At 41.1% G+C, this 20,274-nt stretch overlaps 3 protein-coding genes across 4 annotated transcripts; all 3 read left to right on the top strand.

The window, feature by feature from the left end:
• The first annotated feature begins 24 nt into the window (after positions 1-24).
• yif1a (Yip1 interacting factor homolog A (S. cerevisiae)) lies at positions 25-4,526 on the top strand. Of its 2 annotated transcripts, XM_012841696.3 has the most exons (9): positions 25-84; positions 404-453; positions 998-1,248; positions 1,378-1,482; positions 2,171-2,249; positions 2,651-2,708; positions 2,907-3,062; positions 3,233-3,326; positions 3,788-4,526. In XM_012841696.3, exons 2-9 carry the CDS (start codon positions 423-425, stop codon positions 3,944-3,946), a joined length of 933 nt encoding a protein of 310 aa, XP_012697150.1. In that variant the 5' UTR covers positions 25-84; positions 404-422; the 3' UTR covers positions 3,947-4,526. The 2 variants fall into 2 exon arrangements, with proteins under 2 accessions (XP_012697150.1, XP_031443384.1); XM_031587524.2 differs by lacking the exon at positions 25-84 and having other exon boundaries at positions 228-453.
• Positions 4,527-4,631: 105 nt separating this feature from the next.
• Positions 4,632-8,300, top strand: si:ch211-145o7.3 (forkhead box protein N2). The gene is made up of 5 exons (XM_012839710.2): positions 4,632-5,139; positions 5,720-6,345; positions 6,472-6,593; positions 6,718-6,773; positions 7,368-8,300. The coding sequence occupies exons 2-5, from the start codon at positions 5,758-5,760 to the stop codon at positions 7,658-7,660; spliced, it is 1,059 nt and encodes a 352-aa protein (XP_012695164.2). The 5' UTR covers positions 4,632-5,139; positions 5,720-5,757; the 3' UTR covers positions 7,661-8,300.
• Positions 8,301-8,867: 567 nt separating this feature from the next.
• On the top strand, positions 8,868-19,609 carry atl3 (atlastin 3). The gene is made up of 14 exons (XM_012841006.3): positions 8,868-8,995; positions 10,585-10,810; positions 11,253-11,387; positions 12,721-12,825; positions 13,266-13,316; positions 13,832-13,888; positions 15,138-15,230; positions 15,447-15,585; positions 15,865-15,992; positions 16,147-16,203; positions 16,308-16,379; positions 16,601-16,792; positions 17,265-17,504; positions 18,165-19,609. Exons 2-14 carry the CDS (start codon positions 10,607-10,609, stop codon positions 18,225-18,227), a joined length of 1,536 nt encoding a protein of 511 aa, XP_012696460.1. The 5' UTR covers positions 8,868-8,995; positions 10,585-10,606; the 3' UTR covers positions 18,228-19,609.
• Positions 19,610-20,274: the final 665 nt, after the last annotated feature.

Consider the following 20,274-nt stretch of genomic DNA (forward strand, 5'->3'; position numbering starts at 1 on the left):
CGCTTGCCACGCAGGCAAAGATTAATTGACCAATGAGTGAAAGCTGGAGGGCGGGTCAATGGAGGGTCGGATATACACGTACTAGTAAGTGTCAGCTAATCGTTGTTAGCTTTAAATATAAAACACGTCTTCAATTTCTGGTTATTATTACAAAGAATTGCATTCAATGACTAATGTCAAAGAGTTTAAGTAAGCTGTAAAGGTACATGAAGCTCTCTGATGTACTAAGGATAGTTAGTTAGTTAGTTAGCTTGCTAGCTAGCTAGCAATTGACGTGGCTGCCCAGCTGACGAAGTAACATCTGCTGCCAACAGTAGTGATAGCTAGCAAGTCAACCAGTTGATTTTGCAAACCCATTACAGATCTAACAAGTAGATCACTTGTTTTTCTTGTTTTTGTATAGAATTATCCTACGTTAGAAAATGGACCTTCCACACCATGGACACAGAGCAAGTAAGTAACGTCAATGATATTAGCTACTACAGTTAACGTTACCTACGTAGCTAGCTAGCTTGATGAACTTGGTAAACTATCCCAACGTACAATGTCCATTGTTGGGTATTTAAGAAGAACATTTAGTGACGTTAATTCGATAACACACGCAGTTACTTAGTCTATTACGTTTGGTGAAAACCGGCGGAGTTCAGTATTGTTACTGATAACCCCAGCTCACTGTTAAATTCACACTGGCAGACTGTGGCATCTTCTTGCAGTGTTAAGTGCTTGTCGAGGAGTTAACTTGCAAAATAACGTAATAGCTCTGAATTTGAAAAAAATCCTACTGTCATAGTTACTTCGATTATTACATGTTTCTGTCTTCTCTGTCAAGAATGTCACGGACTATAACCTTGTTAACGCCGCGACTGTACTGTTACCTGGATATCGGATTTTATTGACGTATGTATGTTGGATTGACCGTGTCGGGCTATACGGCGTACTGCTCTGCAGCACTGTTTCATTAACTGACAAATATGTAATCTGTCTGTAACTCATACAGCTAAACCAAGAGCTCGTACAGGTCCTCCAGCCGGAGACCCCATGCTCTTTGATGACACCAGTTCAGGAGGGCCACAAATGACCAATCAGGGTTACTACAATTCAGGATACATGAGTGGACCCCCAGCTGCTGGTGCTGGTGCTGGTGCTGGCGTTGGCGTGAACAATTTATTTACTGACCCAATGGCCAATGCTGCTGTGATGTATGGTTCCTCAATTGCTAACCAGGGGAAGGATATTGTCAATAAAGAGGTAAGACTTGTTCTTGAGGCGAGAGTTGTGTGTCATCAGGAGTGTGGAATATTTTGTGTTTAAAACAACAGCCATCATTGTGCTGTTTGAAAACTTGTGTGCATATCCTGTTTCGCCCCCAAATCACAGATAAGCCGGTTTGTTTCAATGAACAAGCTGAAGTATTTCTTCGCAGTCGACACGAAATATGTAATCAAGAAACTGATGCTCCTCATGTTCCCCTATACACACCAGGTAAATACATTCATAGTGACATCCACAGTGTGTAAACCGATCATACTCATGTTTAACACTAAAATGCATATCGCTCATTCCCACCAGAAATGTTCATGGCATGCGTAGGTACTTTGCAAACGTATGCATATGTAGAGTTTACCTGATTTAAAAGCATGTAGGTCCACACATTACATGCAGAGTTTACCTGATTTAAAAGCATGTAGGTCCACACATTACATGCAGAACGCAGGGATCTACTTCTTCATTCACAGTTTGTGCTGTACACTTACACCCTTGGTTTACATGTGCACATTTTTGCATATCTACTAAAGCTACTGACTACTTCCAGATCTTGGTTTACCTCAAATTCATGAATCTGTTTGAAAATGTTCTTGCTGTTAGGGGCTTGAGTGAAATTGCCATGATGCTGGAGTTGTATGTTTTCTCGTTGACATCTGAAAACACTTTGTCCTGATCACATTTTGCCGTTAGTAATTTTACTCAAACCCAGTGACAATCATACATACGGTCTCTCACGTCACTCCTTCATAGCTGTTCCCCAATCATAGTTTGTTGGAAAGGAAGCGTTTGTTCTGTGCTTTATCTCTCTATCGTCAGATGCAATGCACAAAGCATTCCACGTCCTGATAAAGATGAGGAAGTGTGTCTGATGCCTTTTTTTAATTGTGTATTATTATGTCATCAGGACTGGGAAGTGCGATACCACAGAGATACCCCTCTGCCCCCCCGGCATGATCTGAATGCTCCTGACCTCTACATACCCTGTGAGTCAAGGTTTTCCCACTGCTAGACTAAGAATAACACTGACATGGATGTCATGATGAAAATACCTCGGTTGTGAGCATGTGAATTAGATTCCCTCTTCCAGTTATGCAGAATGCAATGTGATTTAACACTTCCCAAAGTCTTAATAATTCCTGTCGAAGCGTCCTTGAGCAAGACACTGAACCCCTAATTGCTCCTGATGTGCAGTGTGCCATCAGTGTAAATGTAAAATGTGTATACATTGTAAGTCGCTTTGGATAAAAGCGTCTACTAAATGACTAAATGTAAATGTTCTTCATAGTCTGTCTTAAAAAACACAACTGCCAAGTAGCACTTTTAATCAGTCACTGTCAGATTTTTATTCTGATTCTAATTAAGGTTTCTTGTCTTTTTGTCATAGCAATGGCTTTCATCACCTACCTTTTGCTAGCTGGGATGGCCCTTGGAATCCAGAAAAGGTTAAATATGTTTAATTTCATCACATTCAATTTCGCCTGTTCAGCTTTTTTTAATTGACCTACTATTATTACAGATGCTGTTGTAATTACTCACTTCTGTTGTCTTGTATTACACATTCATTGTGAATGATTATACCTGTATTGTACCTGTATTGTCATATCAGATCTGCTTACCCGTGGTCTTCTCTCTTGGGGCAGGTTCAGTCCAGAGGTGTTGGGGCTTTGTGCTAGTACTGCCCTGGTCTGGATGGTTATTGAAGTGTTTGCCATGCTTCTGAGCTTGTACCTTCTTACAGTGCACTCTGATCTTTCTACCTTTGATCTCATTGCTTACAGTGGATACAAATACGTGGGGTAAGGCTTTTTCTGCCATTACTTTACAAAAAGTCCTCCATGACAGCTTTATTTTAATGTACATTAAAATGTTGCTGTTTTGTAAAGGAGTATGAAAAGCATTTCATGACATTAAATGAAATGAAGTAAGATGGAGCTTGGAGCTAAACTGTTCCCCTTCTCTGTTTTAGGATGATTTTTACTGTCCTGTGTGGACTCCTCTTTGGCAGTGATGGGTACTTTGTTGCTTTGGCCTGGAGTTCTTGTGCCCTCATGTATTTCATAGTGAGTGCAGAGTTTATGGTACTCATGGTTAAACATGCATATATAGTTATTTTTGTATTTTTTTGGCAGAATGCTGTAGCAGAGCAAGTATGATAGTCTTGTCACGTAATAAATTATGTAGGGATGTATTAATAAATGCTGCATTTCTTTGCAGAGGAGACTAGTGTTTTGTTTGGTGTGGGCAACCAGAAAACAGTGTCTGGTATTAAATTGTTTGTAATATAAGACTAAAGAAACATGCAGGTTATAACATCCTCAAAGTCACTATGATGATATATTGTAATATGAAGGAGAGATCATCACATCTGTCTTTCCTGGTGGCGGCCTAGGCTGTTTACTGTGTATTGTGTTTTGTGGTCTGGGTCAGAAATCTAAGAATAATGTTGTTTTGTGGTCTGGGTGAAAAATGTCAGAATATCTTTTGACTCTTTTTAAATTGCATCTTGCATCTCCCCTCTCAGGTGCGCTCACTCAAGATGAAGATTCTTTCCTCGTTGTCCTCGGACTCCATGGGTGCTGGAGCAAGCGCCAAACCCCGTTTCCGCCTTTACATTACCATGGCAACTGCTATTTTTCAGCCAGTCATCATCTACTGGCTCACCTCTCACCTGGTCAGGTGACCTGGTATTGCCCCTGCCTCAGGGTCTGCTGGCATGGAACTTTTCAATCACATGTTGACCTTCTGCAAAGTTTATGAAGGGTCATTTCTACACTTGCCTGTGGCCATTGTATCAAAATGGCCTGTAGATATTTGCTTGTAGGTTGTTTGTTTTAGGGGCTAAAGGGTTTATAAACTCCTTAAATAAACTCACACTGAATATGGCATTTAATGCGATCAAAGAGTGGTTAGCTCATCACAAAATGTCTTCAGAGTTAAGGGTTTTCACTTCAACAAAAAAAGGATCTTACAACCTTGTAAGCTCTTTTTCCCAGGCTGTGTAATAGCCTTAACTGAAAGGAGAGATGGCAGGCAACCAAAATGACCAATGCAAGAATTTGAGGAGAGTGCAAACTGTTTTGTCTATATACAGCACACATTTATCTTTCCAACTCCCTGGATTGACATTCTGTGCTGAAATAATGTGTCTGTTGTGAAGCACACACTTGTAACTCCTTTTGTATTTATCTGTGCTACTGGATGCATGAACAGCAGTGTTTTGATTTTTGTAGTAAAATAAAAACAGAATGTTTGAATTTTAACCAAATGCATTTTTACACATTTATATTTTGTTTCATGTTTTGATTTGTTGCAGTGAACCTGTTTAGATGAGTCATCTGATATTTTGGATCTTCCTTGTCGAAACTGTATTTTCATACATTATGCATAACTTGTAATAGTGAACAGCCTCCACAACAAGGTGTTTTCCATCCATCTCTTCAATATTGCTAGTTGTTCCAATGAAGAGCTATGCAAATGTTTGCTTACCATCTGTCGTAAAGATTCAATATGGGGCACTAATATTTGTGGGCATTATAGTAAAGGAAAATAGCCTCCTTGCCTAATCTTAACCTATTTGACTGATGGAAAATGCTTGTATACTGCTTTAATGCTGACTGGGGGTAACGTTAGTTGTAAATCAGATTCATGGGTATGTCACTTTAAGGTCGAGCAGGAGGCGCGCCGGCTGCAAAGCGTCCTTTTGGTTTCCAAGGAAACCAGGGAAAAGTAAGAACGCGGACTCCACTGATAATTCGTGCGTTGAGCTGGGTTCTTGCCGCTGGATTGTTCAAACGGAAATATTTCTAGTGATAAATGAATTCGCGTTGATGCACATTTACACCCCATCAACTTTACATTAGTTTGGCACTAAAGGTAAGTTACTCTTGTTTGCACCCGTCCTTATCTCAGTACCTAGACATATTCACAAAAGAATGGTTAGCTTGCTAATTGTTCAAAATGTAACTTAATATTCTAGCGCCATTTTCTCAGGTGGTACACCATGCGGCTTCATTTTAGTTTTGTTTGCTAACTGGAAAGATATTTAGGGATTTTGTCTGACTTTACAAGAAAAGGAAAAAAATATATATATAAACACCTATCTCTTATGTGCACCTGTCCGTCTCCGTCATTCAGAGCCCGTAGATCCGCTTGATGGCTTGCTAAATCATTTACACATGAATAGTGGAGCAAAAATAATTTGTTAGGACTTTGAACTGCGCGACTCTTTTGTCCACTGTACCTTTGGATCCGTCTTTAACAGTGTATTTATATTTATTTGATTATAATCTCCTTTATTGTATGATAGTTTTGATATCTGACCCTCAATCTTTGCAAATAATAATGTCACTAGATGTTGCATATTTTGTTATGTCAGTGTACAGACATTCCTTTGAGATCCGGTCCAACAAATGATTGCTTACATGTTTGTTGATTGTTTCGTTTTTTTCAACAGGTTCATGTGAATATCACCTGTTTGTAGCAGGGAGAGCGATGGAGAAAGATCATTCACTGCCACCCCTCTCTCCCATCCAGTCCCCAGGCATTCCCTGCAAATATCTCTCACTGTCTCCCTCACTACCTCATTCTTCTGCCACTGTGCCCTCCTCTCCTCCCCTCTCCCCTTACACCCCAATCTCCTTCCCTCTCACCCACTCCTCTCCCTCCTGTCCCACACTTCCTCAGCACTTCGCTGACTTCACCTCACACTGCCTCGGGTCACCGCTCCCTTCTGACCAGGATGACCTGACCTGCCTAAGCTGGCTTCACCAGAGACGTAACCTACTCCCCATGCAGCCTCTGCTCAAGATCTCCTCACTAGCCTGTGTAGAACCTCAGGACCACGCGCCAGCCCCACAGGGTCCCTCTGCCTTCGGCAAGCCCCCATACTCCTTCAGCAGCCTTATATTCATGGCAATAGAGGATTCACCAGAGAAACAGCTTCCGGTGAAGGGCATCTATGAGTGGATCATCAACACATTCTCCTACTACAGGGCTGCCCCGGGTGGGTGGAGGAATTCAGTTCGGCACAACCTGTCCCTGAGTAAGAGCTTCAGCCGCATCAACAGGGATAAGAGTAAGGTGAGGACCCAGGTTGGACAACCATTTCTATGTACTCAGTCAGATTTTTTATATTTGTATTATTATTCACTTCTTAGATATTTGTGAATCGATGAGTTGTAGTAATTTTGTGTGGTGTTATTACAGTCTGGTGGAAAGGGGTCATTGTGGTGCGTGTGTCCAGAATATCGACCTGCTCTGTTAGAGGTGCTGAAGAAAACACACTATTGCCACAGTACCAACATCAATCTACTTAACAACCCTGTATTGTAAGTGTAAACACATGGAATTAAATCATGGTGGACCAGTTGGAAATGCCACATGCCTTAATGTGACAGTTTCTTATTAACATCCATATGTCATCTTTAATGCCATTTCATTTCCATGGGGCAGGCAGGAGGCAGCTGATTATGGACTACCGGTCATGTGTGAAACTGTCGAGATGTCAGGTAGGCCCACACCAATATTAAAATCACAATTGAAATCCAGGCATATGATGAAATGTGCATCTATTAGTAAGAAAGCTAAGAAAATGAAAATGAGTTCAGATTCATTCCTTTTTGTCAGATTTTCCCCATTATTCTTTATGACTAGTTAACTTTGTAAAAGTGGTCCCCTAAGTTCTTGTGTAGTTTGACTTTCTCTCTGGGTTGCAAAACTGGTGTGTTTGGGTGGTATTGTCATGGGAACAACATGGCATTGCCCTGGCAACCTATAGCCACAGCAACACCAGGACTGCCCTCTTTATATGTCCTTTTTAGTGTGGTGCTTATGCAAAGTGATTTTCAGCTTGTGTCAATGAGTGGTAGTATTTCTTACACACTGAGCTACATCTCTGGGGCAACAGCAGAATGATGTAGCTGTGAAGGATAAGAGGATTGCTCTTATTTTTTATTATAGTAGAGAAATGTGTGTTGGTTCTGTAATCATCACACAAACACATTTTCAAATCTAGATTTACTCATACAGTAAGTATTGAATATTAAGTATCCTTATCAAGTCTGTGTGTCTAACCTTCCCTGGCACTTCCCCCACCTACCCAGACGACCTTTCCTCCAGTATGTCCTGCTCCTTGACCCCTGACCAGGAGGAGCTGGTTGCCATAGAGTCTGTGACACTTCACGAGGAGGCGGAAAAGGAGGGTGAGAAAGATCCGCTTGCTGACAGTGGCTACATCGAGCTCCATTATTACCAGTATAACCAGTACCAGTACCTAGTGCTCCCAGGAGATGCTGACCTGGATCTGGAGACAGTAGAGATATTACAGCTGGACGCAGAGGCCCAGGAAGCTGCCGGTTCACTCCTTGACCTTGCAGGGGGTGGACACTCTGGCTAATTAACATATGAGGTCAAGCAACTACAGTTACTAAACACACTCACAGAGACTGATGCAAATGTGTGTGGCTTGACACGCAATCATTGCTACATGCTGACTATTTATGGAATGGATGTTCAGTGTTGACACCATAAAACTGCCTGGGAATTGTTCCTGTCACACAGTGATGTAGGTACTGTACCTCACATGAAAATCACCAATTGCACTGGAACCCTTTTCCTGAAATGTTAAGGCTCACCGAAAGCAACATTCCTCTCAGATTTTGCAGTATAATTCCTTGACAAAATGTGTTATTATCTTTGTGTTTTTCACACTGGTAATTAAGAATCAATTCATTGTTATTCATAAAGGCTATGTGAGGAACACTTTAAACACTTTGTAAGAATACTGCCAGTGGTTACACTTTGTTTCAGGGCCCAAATATCCACAAATAACTAATCTTGTGGTCCTAGTTCATAGTGGATGATTAATATGTTACTTATGAGACATTTTAGACTTTGTAGACTTCTTTTTAACATTATGTGAATATTTGATTGCTTTCTTATGTAAGTGGCTGAATTTACTTGTATCTTGCTTCGTGGAATAAGTCGGTCACATAATTACTGTATAATTTGCATGGCAATAAAGAGTTCTTTAAATGGTTAAATATACAATTCCTTTTTATTTACCTAAAACATATCCCAAATCTAACATTTACTGTAGCTGATCGTCATATTGCAATGAATGTGAACACTGCAGAATACCTTATACATAAAAGAGAGGTAATGCAGTGAGTAAATGTATGAGAATATTCTGGTATGTTGGTGGATGAATGTGGTTCTAATTATGGGCACTCATACAACTTGGTCTGCATACACGCCCTCCTCTGTTTATGGCAGAAATCATGGAAAAACTGATGGAGCCTACAAAAACTTCTCAAAGAGGATACGTTGTGTTTTTTTTTTATATGACCGTATAAGTGTAAAAGGCCTGTGCTGTCTAATAATCAATTATGATTTATTTTTTTCATACATTGTCGAAAAGCATCTAAAATGAATAGGATATCATTGCATTTTGCTGATTCCGCAATCGTAGCACGTTGGAAGAACTACATGTTCCATGAACATGACATTTCCTCAAGTGGGGAACAGCATCCTCGACTACGTAGTTCACTTGCATGCCATAATGACGACTAGACGCTATGAGTGATTGCCAAAAGAACTACAAATCCTGTCGGGCAGTTGGATGTGGGAAGTGTCAGATAGATTCGTAGTTGGTAAAAGTTTAGTTGGAGTGTATTAGTTGAGGCACAGCTACTGTAAAGAAGAAGCTTGGACTAATTGACGGATACCAAAGGTAAAGATAACTGCTGTTTAAGAAGTGTTACTATGTGACTGCAACGTGCCTGTTAATGAACTAACGTGTCTTAGTTGTTGGATGCGTGTGAACAAATTCTGGTGTTCCGCATCTCTTCACTGCCTTGTTGAACTGCTTTATTAACGTTAAGTTACATGTGGAAACAAGATATCAGCATTATTTTTGCAACATACATTGAACGCGTTTTTTATCACCCGGATGTTTTATAGTCGTATTCGGACAATGAAGCTATGTCGGCCGTTTGTTTTAGCTTTACCTGTACTTTGCTACGCTAATATGAGCAAGCCTATTATCATCCCATCCCGTACAGCTAGTTTAGCTTTCTTGCTAGCGTTAGCTAGCCCCTAGTCTTTTCAAAGTACGTTCATATTAGCGTAGCTAGCTACCCTTTAGCGTTCGCTAATTTAGCAAAGCCAATCAAATGTCCATTTAGTTACGTGTTTATCCAGGTCACTCCGTCAAACAATCTATGGAGTTTCTAGATTTTATGTGGCTAGCGTAGGCAGCGTTAATGGATTTACGTTAACAGTGACTAATTTAGTTCGGCATGTCAACTTAATTTGCCGTTTGTTAAAATGTGCCGTTCATATTTGTTATTTGATATATGTTATTGTAGTAACATAAATAAGAACCGCCCATAGACCATGCAATGTTATCCCTCACTCCCAGTTATTCACAGTAGCGTACCTGTAATATGTCATACAGGTGTTATGACACTCAGGGTGGAACCACATATTTGTCATTCTTTCTTTTCTAGTCAGTGTCTTTTCTAGTCTCTCTTTGTATCGGGGAGGTTTGAGTGATTTGTGAGTTATTTATGAATTGTTGCTTGAAAAATGAATGTACCTGCAAGTTGTCTTAATGGTCGTCAGATTATTCTGATTTCACCAAGAGGCGAGCTGTTCAAATAAGCAGACCCATAGAATACAATTAGAGTGGTGCTGTGGTCCTTCGTCTACTTTCTCTAACTGTGACATAATTAGGAAACGTATGCTGTCTCCTGGGACCCTAACCATAATTTCGTAATCTCTGCTGGCAAGTAATGTCAGTCTTACTAGGTGTCATTCATGACAGAAACGGGAGTTGTACGGTTTATGTATTCTTGGGATAATGGACCAATAACAGCCCCCAACGTCTGAGCGCTTGGACTGCTGCTTATCGACATTGATTAGCAGTGGTTAATTCCTCAGCAATGTTGCTTGTGTTTTCGTGCCGGCGGGTGTGGGTAGTCGCCGTGGAACAACAAAGCAACTCATTCAACAGCGGTGGAATCCGTGAGTGGCTCGGGAGCACGCGGTTGGCGTTTCGCTGTTACCATTGGCCCATTTTTCCGCTTGCGCATCTACAGACGCAGATTTGTTTCGATAGAGAAACCAGCCGTCGAACCACTTATCTGGTCACAAACGTGAAGAAAGCTATATACCCTCAGAAACAAGAAGCAAGTACTGTATTACATCTGGAATAGAAGTTGCAATTGATGTAATGTTTTATATTATTAAGGCCTTTTGTATGAGTCGCAAATCCCTGTTTTTATTAGTTTTGTCAATAATCATGTCATCCCACCACAGGCTGCTGCATCAGGGAACCAAAATGGGGAGTGAGCCTTGCTCAGTTCAAATAGTCCGGGTAAATAAGGAGGATCACTCCTTTGACCTTGACACTGAGGCCTTGGAGAAGGTTCTTCTTGCCCCAGAGGTCCGAGACAAGCATGTAGTCGTGCTGTCCGTCGCTGGGGCCTTCCGTAAGGGCAAGAGCTTTCTTCTAGACTTCATGCTTCGGTATATGCGCAGGAGGGTAAGTGATCACGTGCACAGAAGCTGTGCTAATTAAAACACTTGTGTACATTTAAGCAACATGAAATAACATTGAGCAATGGTAAGATGGTGTCATTTAGTGGGCTTGGTCCTCTTCCTGTTATGACAGCTACTTGTGCTGTTTTGTGACATTTTGCTGTACCACAACTGCCACCATTGCTCTTCCACTCGCTTCACTTTTCCTTTTGTTTCTAAACGCTCTAGAGGCGCCACACAGAGAGGGACAGGGGCCCTAGAACATGCTAGTGATTATCCATCATAGGCAGGGGGGTGTTACTGGGTGGAGCCTCACTATATTATTGTATAGTATTGTATGTGTGTATCAGTCTTTAAAGGATTTTTTGTCTTTGTCTGCTCTTCTTTCTCTCTCTCTCTCTCTCTGTCCCTCCCTCACTCCCCCAATGACCTCTTCCACTCCCTAGAACGAAGAGGACTGGTTGGGACAGGATAATGACGAACTTACCGGGTTCTCCTGGAGGGGGGGTTCAGAACCTGAGACCACAGGCATCCAGCTGTGGAGCGAGGTGTTCTTGGTGGACAAGAGTGACGGCACTCAGGTACTGAAGCGGGGCGCGGAGGGAGATGCTCTCTTAAACTTAGATTTTTAGGGCCGTGGAAGTTTGCACAACATTAAGCTTTATGTGTCCATGGCTTGCCTGTAGTTCCTTGTGCACGATCTGGGATGTAGATATTGTGATTTGGTTCCCTACAGAGACCCATAAAGTACCGAATTTCGATAATCAGATCATCTTTTTCCACTTTCATAGGGTTCTAATACACAGGACTGTTCGCTATAATCGTAATCCTTGTTGCTAAGATGCATAATACGTTTTAAAGGGCCCTGGATAGTGGACATTTTATTTAGTTTAAAAAATGATATACATGCAATATCTGGAAGTTCTTGAACATATTAAAAGATGATCCACTTGTATATGCAAGAAAGTAACTTCTGTGTTAGTGTGTCAGAAGTATTTTGCAAATATGAATTACTCCTTTTAGCTAACTGTGTCTTCACTGTGCTGTGCACTTGATAGATAAAAGTGAGGATCAGATATCTGCACAATCTTGTGCTGTTTTATTTTGATAGGTGTAGAAAGTGTCCCATCTGCTATCTGTGTAGATCTAGCATTTCATTTGTGTTTGATGTTACCTTCATATTGTTGTGCCTTGGTTTTATGTTTTCATATAGCCTTGATTTTGTCCTTGTAAAATAATTGTTCAAACATAAATCATACAAACACAATTTACTTAATACTGTAGTGTACTGAACTCACATTAATATGATTATTGAGTGTTTGTGACATCCTAATTAGCATAATATCATCTAGGTGCTCACATTTGGTGTAGCCAGGTATAGCCGAGTTGCCATGTAGTGTACCTGTGTTGTGTTAAGGGTGGTAAAGTCATGATGTAATATTTCATTGTGGTTGCAAATTGGTATATTTCCTAGATGGCCTGAAAATATAATCATTTTGAGGGGGCCCTTTGATTAGGTGTAGCCCCTGGGCCATTTGTGCTCTTAATCTGGCCATGTACTTAGAAATGGGTATTTTAAAACCCTAATCTGCATTCTTGTACTCTTGAGGTAACTTCACTTGGGATAAAGTAAAACCAAACAATCAGGTTGAACACATTTTTGGATTTGTCCAACTGTTAAAAGACATTCAGACATTGATTAAACATTTTTTTTTTATTTAGGTTAGTTTTCTGGAATATTTATGTAATGTTTGACTATTATAATTTGGTTGGAATTCTTTCCAGTTCATCTGATAGTCAGATGCTCCATTAACAGATCTCGTATTGTAAGATTGTGCTTGAGGAGCCTGTCCTGAACCTTGGTAATGTTGATCTTTCTGATTCATGTTTGTATCACATCACTGTCTTTTCAAGGTTGCTGTGCTTCTAATGGACACTCAGGGTGCCTTCGATAACCAGTCCACAGTGAAAGACTGCGCTACAATCTTTGCCCTCAGCACAATGACCAGCTCCATGCAGGTATGTCAAAGGCCTCAACTCTGTGTGTGTGTTCCTGCGTGCTTGCCATGCCATTCCGGAGCCCCTTGTCTGGAATCACCTGTGGCCATAAGGTGTGGCAGATTCCATTTCTTCAGAGAGTCACAAAAACCTATGAAATGGCATGTTGTCAGACCATGTAGAAGGGTCAATTACCAGTGTATGTGTGTGTGTGTGTGTGTGTGTATATATATATATATATATATATATATATATGTATATATATATATATATATATATATACATATATACATATAATGCAGCTACTAATAATTATGTTAATGATCTGGCAAGAAATGTTCTACTTTGTGTCAGTTATATTGAGGAAGCTGTGATTAGCAGCAGAAGTGATACTTGTTGTTGGTCTACCACTGAATGTCCCAGCTACAGAGTGCCTCATTTTTGTTGCATGTCCTCTGCAGATCTACAACCTCTCACAGAACATCCAGGAAGACGACCTCCAGCAGCTCCAGGTTAGCAGTCTTACCACACTGCCACTACACCAGCACTTTTGCTGTTAAGTGTTAGCAATAAGCTGCAACTTAAGTGTTTCTGCGTGTTTTGTAACACTCGGCACCCAGGAGGGTTATTCGTCGCCTTTGGCCTGGTTTTCTCTCAGCGGGATGAAATGGTCTACTGTTGGATACGGGGCATTCTGGGAGCAGTGGGGGGATGGCTTATGCTTTGGGTTTTATGGGTGAACTCTTTGGCTGTCATTGGCAGCTGGAAGTAAAGATCTGGCAGTCATGTGATGACTAATGTTCCTCAGGGCTGAGGCGAAAGGCATTCCAATCGGATTCATGGTTTAAAATGCTTCAATAAGATATCCCATTTTGACCACGTATCTATGCTTGAGAAGCATCACCAAAGAAGAAAATATGGGGGGGGGGGGGGGGTTGCAACTTTTCTAGAAAATGAGGTGATATTGATTGTGTGTGATTGGTGTGTGTGTGTGTGTGTGTGATTGTATGTTTTTCTGTCCTCGCAGCTTTTCACAGAGTATGGTCGTCTTGCAATGGACGAAATCTTCTTGAAGCCCTTTCAGGTATGTACAGTGGCTGGTATTATTTATGCTGTTACCTGGCCTGGTCACTTGGATAAATACAGCCAAATGTAGTTATCGCACTCTAATGTGCTACAGGCTTGCCCTTTGGTCAGTAATTATCATATGGTTCTTTTGACAAACTGCAATTAATAATAAGAATGTCACTCACAGAAATTTGATTTGACATTATTCCTGAGTGTGGCCTCTCTTTGATTAATGTCGTTGAATGAAGTATCACGCGATTAATGGACCCAGAGTGTTGCAGAGTCTCTGATCAACACAGAACATTGTTTTTCTGTTCAATGAAAGGAGCAGAAAGAATTATTATTATAATTATAAGAATTATTATAATTAAGGACTACCGGCTAGACTGTATTTGGGAGGAGGTACAAATCTTGATTAGATCTATATATGCATCTACCTTGGTACCATTTTCATTTAAGGTAGGATTTGAGATTGGTGTGGAGGTGCCCTGACAGAAGTACATCAGTAGTCACTCATTTAACACAGAAAATATATGATAAATACATGATAAATATATGATTAATATACGTTCAAACTCTGGAGCAGTGAGGTGTGTAAGGTTCATTTGGGTTTTGAGAGCTGGTCTCAGGCCTTGTTGTAAATTAACTGGGTTCAAGTCAGATTTAGGTGAGAACAAAGTTCTTGTCTCGATTCAAACCCAGGAAGTGAAACCAAGTGCTGACAGCCATTTGTTGCTATGTGGGCGAACAAAAATAGGAAAATTAGGATTTTGAAGAATTAACAAAGAAATAGTTACAGTAATGGCATATGATCTTCCAACATATCCATTTCCTCCATATTCAGTTGATGTGTGTATTCAATGTGATCTTTTTTTTTACCACCCTTTATCTGGCATTTAATTGTCCTGGATTTTAGCCATGCCAAGTCTAATACACCTCAGCAAAGTGGCAACTTGGGGCCATCTTAGACATGCAGTGAGAAACCACACTGGACCAACTCATAAATGCACTAAAAGTATCAATATCACTTAAACTCAGGCTCTGTAAATGAACTAATTGATGAGAAAAGCACCCTGTGTAATTCCTAGTAGTCGATTGTTTTCCCTTGGCACCTACCCTGGGGGTGTTGTTAAACATCAAAGCTTCGGTGACCTTAAATAGATGAATTACGTGCAAGACGTTTGGAAGAACTGATACCTCCACTCATTATTTGTGGTATGTACTTTTTTCTGCGGTCTCTCACTCTTGGTGGCCTCTCCTTGCAGTCCCTCATGTTCGTGATTCGAGACTGGAGCTTCCCCTATGAGTACAAGTACGGCTTAAGCGGAGGGAGGGAGTTTCTGGACAAACGACTGCAGGTACCGTAACTTTGTAACCACTGCTGTATTCATTATTGTCATAATTTGCATCCCCAATATACCGTAATGGCAACAGTGACTTTTAGGAAATGTGCAGTATGAACACATTCAAACTGTTTTAGACTTGATTTAAGATAGGTAATATTCATGGTATTTCCTCTGATTGTGTGTGTGTGTGTGTGTGTGTGTGTGTGTGTGTGTGTTTACGACACACAGGTCAAGGAGACTCAGCATGAGGAATTGCAGACAGTGAGAGAGCATATTCATTCCTGTTTCACCTCAATTTCCTGTTTCCTTTTACCACATCCTGGGTTAAAAGTGGCCACCAGTCCTTCCTTCAAAGGCCAACTCAGTGGTATGGAACTCCATATGTCCATAAAACAAACTCTTCCGAGTTGCCTTTTGTAACATGATAGCAAGCTCTGGACGGCTGCCTGATAATGCATCTTGGCTAACTGACATAATTTCACCACCCTGTCAGAGCATGTTGTCTACTTAATTATGTCTCCTATTGTGCTAAACAAGTATTACATTTATGATAAGTAGAACTCAAAGCATGTCCTCGTTTCGTTATTTTATACCTCGAAGATCCCTCACAACTCCCATTGATGTGCCCTTTCCACCTAAACTGTAGACGTGGCACCTGAGTTTAAAGAGGAGCTGTGCAACCTAATCCCCTCACTGCTGAAGCCTGATGCGCTGGCCGAGAAAGAGATCAACGGCACCAAGGTGACCTGCCGAGGCCTGGTCGAGTTCTTTAAGGTGAGCCCGCCAATCCCGGCCCATGTGCTGGCAACTCTGCAGGCGTCTTCATTTTCTCTTGTGTGCCCAGAATATTGAAATGTATGACTCAGTGCCATGACTCATCCGCCCCTCTGTAGTGTTCACAGTGCCATCTCCTTTTGTTTGACTTAAGGCGTACATCAAGATCTACCAGGGCGAAGACCTGCCACACCCAAAGTCTATGCTGATGGTAACCTCCCTGTTGTCTACCTTCTCATCCAAGTCCGCCTGGCCTTGAGCCAAGTCTCGAAAGCGTGATCAAACTTGTAGTAACTTTCCTTCACTCTTCTCCAGGCTACAGCAGAGGCCAATAACCTTGCAGCTGTCGCTGCAGCCAAAGACCAATATTACAAGAACATGGAGAAGGTGAGGAACTAATGCACATAAACATACATGCATACGTTTTTAGCGATAATAGAGATACCCAATGAAAGGCATATATAGAATGTAGCTGTCGTGATCAAATGAAAAGGTGGGGGCTCTGTGTCCCCAGGTCTATTCAGTGTTTTGCCATGTAGACTGTAGCTCATTTTTTCCCTCTGTGTTAAGTCTCCAAACTCCTCTTCTTCTTTGCCCCTGTGTGTCAGGTATGTGGAGGAGACCTGCCCTACGTCGCCCCTACCTCACTGGAGGAGAAGCACAAGTTCTGTCTCAATGATGCCCTCCATCTCTTCACCGCCACTAAGAAGATGGGAGGCCAGGAGTTCTGCGACCGCTACCAGGCCCAGCTGCACGCCGAACTGGAGGAGCTCTGGACTTCCTTCAGCAAACACAATGAGGCAAGTGCCAGTTCCAGGACTCTGGAGTGAAATGAAAACAGAATACTATTTATTTTTGTCTACGGTTTACAGTGTTTATAGCTTTTATAGTGTTTATAAACATCACATTTATATGCACATATAGAGAGCTTTAGCTATTTTAGCTGAGTGTCCTTCACAAGCAAAGCTGGCTGGTGGTAAAAGAAGACTTACTTCAATTCAGTTTTTCTACTTCGTACTTTAAATATCTCGCCACTGTTCATCTGTAGCAAAGCCACATTCCATAGGTTTCCTGATTTTCTGGATTTTCGGTGTCTGGGTCTAGACATTCAAACTCCACACATTGAGAAACCTGAACATGCCCCACATTAAGCATGGCATAATCAGTAATGTTAGCAGGTAGTTTGTACTCCACATTAGCCTTATGTGTGTTTTGTGTGTGTTGATATGTGCTTGTTAATATCATTTTGCCATTTTGTTTTGCTTTTTCCAGTCAAAGAACGTCTTCAGTGCATTCCGAACGCCTGCCGTGCTTTTTGTCCTTGTGTGCCTCCTGTACGTGCTGTCTGGTATCCTGCTCTTCATCGGCCTGGCTTCTGTTTCGTTTGCGTGTGACTGTGCCCTGGGTGTGTCCATGCTCTCCATGCTGACCTGGGCGTTCATCCGCTACTCAGGCCAATACCACGGGGTGGGCACTGCCATAGACCAGGCAGCGGGAGTGTTACTGGAGCAGGTGAGGTCTTTACAACGATAATAGAACTGTTCCTCAACCTCAGGTCTAACTAACTAACCACTCTCTGTTGGTTTTAAATAAATGTGAAAAGTTGTCAAATGTAAACATGTAAGTGTATCCTGCTCTTCGTGCTGTTTTAAGGGAAATTTTTCTAAATATTTTTAGATTGTTTTGGGTCCATACTTTTACTAAGGACAATTAACGATTGAAATCAGTCCAGTATTGAGTTACAATGCTATAAGCAGCAACTGCAAAATGGCTATACAATGGAATCCTATGGGGCATGGATCTGCATCAGAGTAAACCGCTTATTTTGGCCACTTACAGGCTTATAATGTTATTATAAGTGTCTGGAAAGAAACTAAAACTTAAACAAAGAAACTTTGCAGTTCTTGAGGTAAACAGACACAGGTCCTTTCCAGGATCCTTTCCATGTTGTCACACTTTGACACAGATGCATGGGATAACATTGCATAGCCATTTTTCAATCATTAATTGTCCTTACTAATGTTTGAACCCCAAAAGATCTAAAAATAGGGCCCAGGTTGGAAAGTTTCCCTGTTAAGATGAGGAATTTGTCATTTTGTTGTGCTAAAGGCCGACACTGTTAGTGTTTTAATACAACAAACGATCAAACTCTTCTGTCAATCTCTTTCTTAGGCTACTGTAGTGCTGAACAAGTCGAGAGGTCCCCCCGCCCTTCAGGAAAAGAAATCAAGCTAGAAGCTCCCTGCCAGTCAAGAAATCACAAAGTATGATGTATCCAGAAAAGCAGCCAAGAGGAGTTCCCTCATGTGTGCTCTTGTGTACAAACACAAACAGTGTCTACACTACGTTTAAAAGCACAAAAGCACCTGTATCTACCAAAACAAAAACAAAAAAAACACAGAAGTATGACATCACCAGCCTGCATCTGATATCAGATGCTATGCGTTTGCTGGCTTAATATATGCACAACCTTTTTTAAGCTGACTTCATACCATCACTGCCAATAACCAGCTTATTGTAAATGTACGATCAAGTTAGATGACTTGAAGCTAAAATAAGCCAATTAGTAAATTTGCACTTTTCTTAAATTTGGTTGAAATCATTATGGCTTTTTTTTTTTTCTTCTCAGATTTAGTTGAAAACATTTTGGAACACTGATGGTGTATATGCTGACATATAAACGAAAACTGAACTTTGTTCTGCTGCCTATTGTTCAAGCTTCGCTTGCGTCGTAACCGATGCCATTTGTGCATTCCAGTTTTGTCCCCTTTGACTCCCCTTTGACTCCTGTTCCTCATATCAGAAGCATGTTAATTGTTTCGCCGGGGAATTCTGTTGTAATTCCGGGTCTCGGTCAATCTTCATTCCTGTCTGGACTGACGGCACTGACTGTTCAACTTTTGCTTGAAAGGTCTCCCCACACCTGCGCTCGCTATGTTGTCAATCTAATGCTTCTCAGGGGGCAGAGAGATACGTCACGTCACGTCCCCTCTCGGACCCTGTGCTCTAGAGCTGAGAACTGTTTACAGTCACTCTAAAACCTTATAGATTATGTGGTGCTCCCTTCTTCTCATTTTACCACAAATCTGTGATGGACCTGAGTCTCCAAAGATGTTTGTCATATCCATGTTCTGTGTCCAGTCAAAAGAAAACAACACTCAACAGATTTTTCTTCTTTTTTTTTTTTTTCTTTCTTTCTTTCCGGTCCATCATCAGTCATGAGTGTGTTGGTGTCCCTGGTTGGTTGAGGTTTGCCCCTTTTTCATGCTTTAAGAAAAGTGATGCTACCAAATACGAAAAGGGACTCTCTGGATCCACCGGCAGCCTGATGATGATGCGCTTATCAGCTGAGGTTCCCATAACCATCCCTGTTTGATATTTCTTCTCATCACATTCCATCTGTCATTCATTCCATGACTGAGTAGTCTGTGTGAGGAGTGTTCTAAAATGATCCTGCCCACATTTGCATTGTGATGTCACGTTTTTGTTATTCATTCCAGAAATAAAATGTATGCATGGAATTCATTTTCTCGTCAGCTTTTAAAGCTGTTGGTATAAGTCATATTTTTGAACAGATTTGAGCGACAATAACCAAATAAAGAGTATTTTATGCATTATTCTGATGTATTGACTTCTGTTTTTATAGCTTGTGTCCACCTGGTGGCAGCACTATGATTGAGATAATTATGTTTTTTGCATGAAATGTTGTATTTGCATTTATAAATGCAATAAGTAGACTCGACTACTTGCAGGTACCACAGGGCTTGTGTACTACGTGACTAAAACAAATCTCACACCTAGATGAATTATGATCGGTACAAAGTCCTACTGTATTCCTTCTTAAACAATTACGGTGTCTGACAAAGAGTTATGTGTACACAGAATGATAACCATTGTGTGTTGGAATTAGTAGCTACTTCAAGAATGACGCCGATAATAGAAACAGATATCAGTGTAAAATGAATAGTTTGTGAAAGTATGATAAGGACAATGTCCTTTGATTATAGTAAGATGATATAGAACAGTGGATGTTTGTCCATTGTGATGTGGTTTCACAGGGAGATATTTCACACTGGGCCTTGAGGCTCCCTATGCCTTGTCTTCCTACGATAGGTACTGGACTGGAGTAGCCCTGAAAGTATCCTGAAGAAACAAGCAGCATGATGCTTTTGTCATTTGTATTTCTGTCGCCTAAGTGGAATCAGCAGGCCTGAGTTATATGAGCTATATACGTTGTGTCTGAATGGCAAAGGTCTGGTTTATCCGTAAATTAATTTCTCTC

The sequence above is a fragment of the Clupea harengus genome, chromosome 20 (genome assembly GCF_900700415.2).
Source record: "Clupea harengus chromosome 20, Ch_v2.0.2, whole genome shotgun sequence".
In the NCBI taxonomy this organism is placed as follows: Eukaryota; Metazoa; Chordata; class Actinopteri; order Clupeiformes; family Clupeidae; genus Clupea; species Clupea harengus.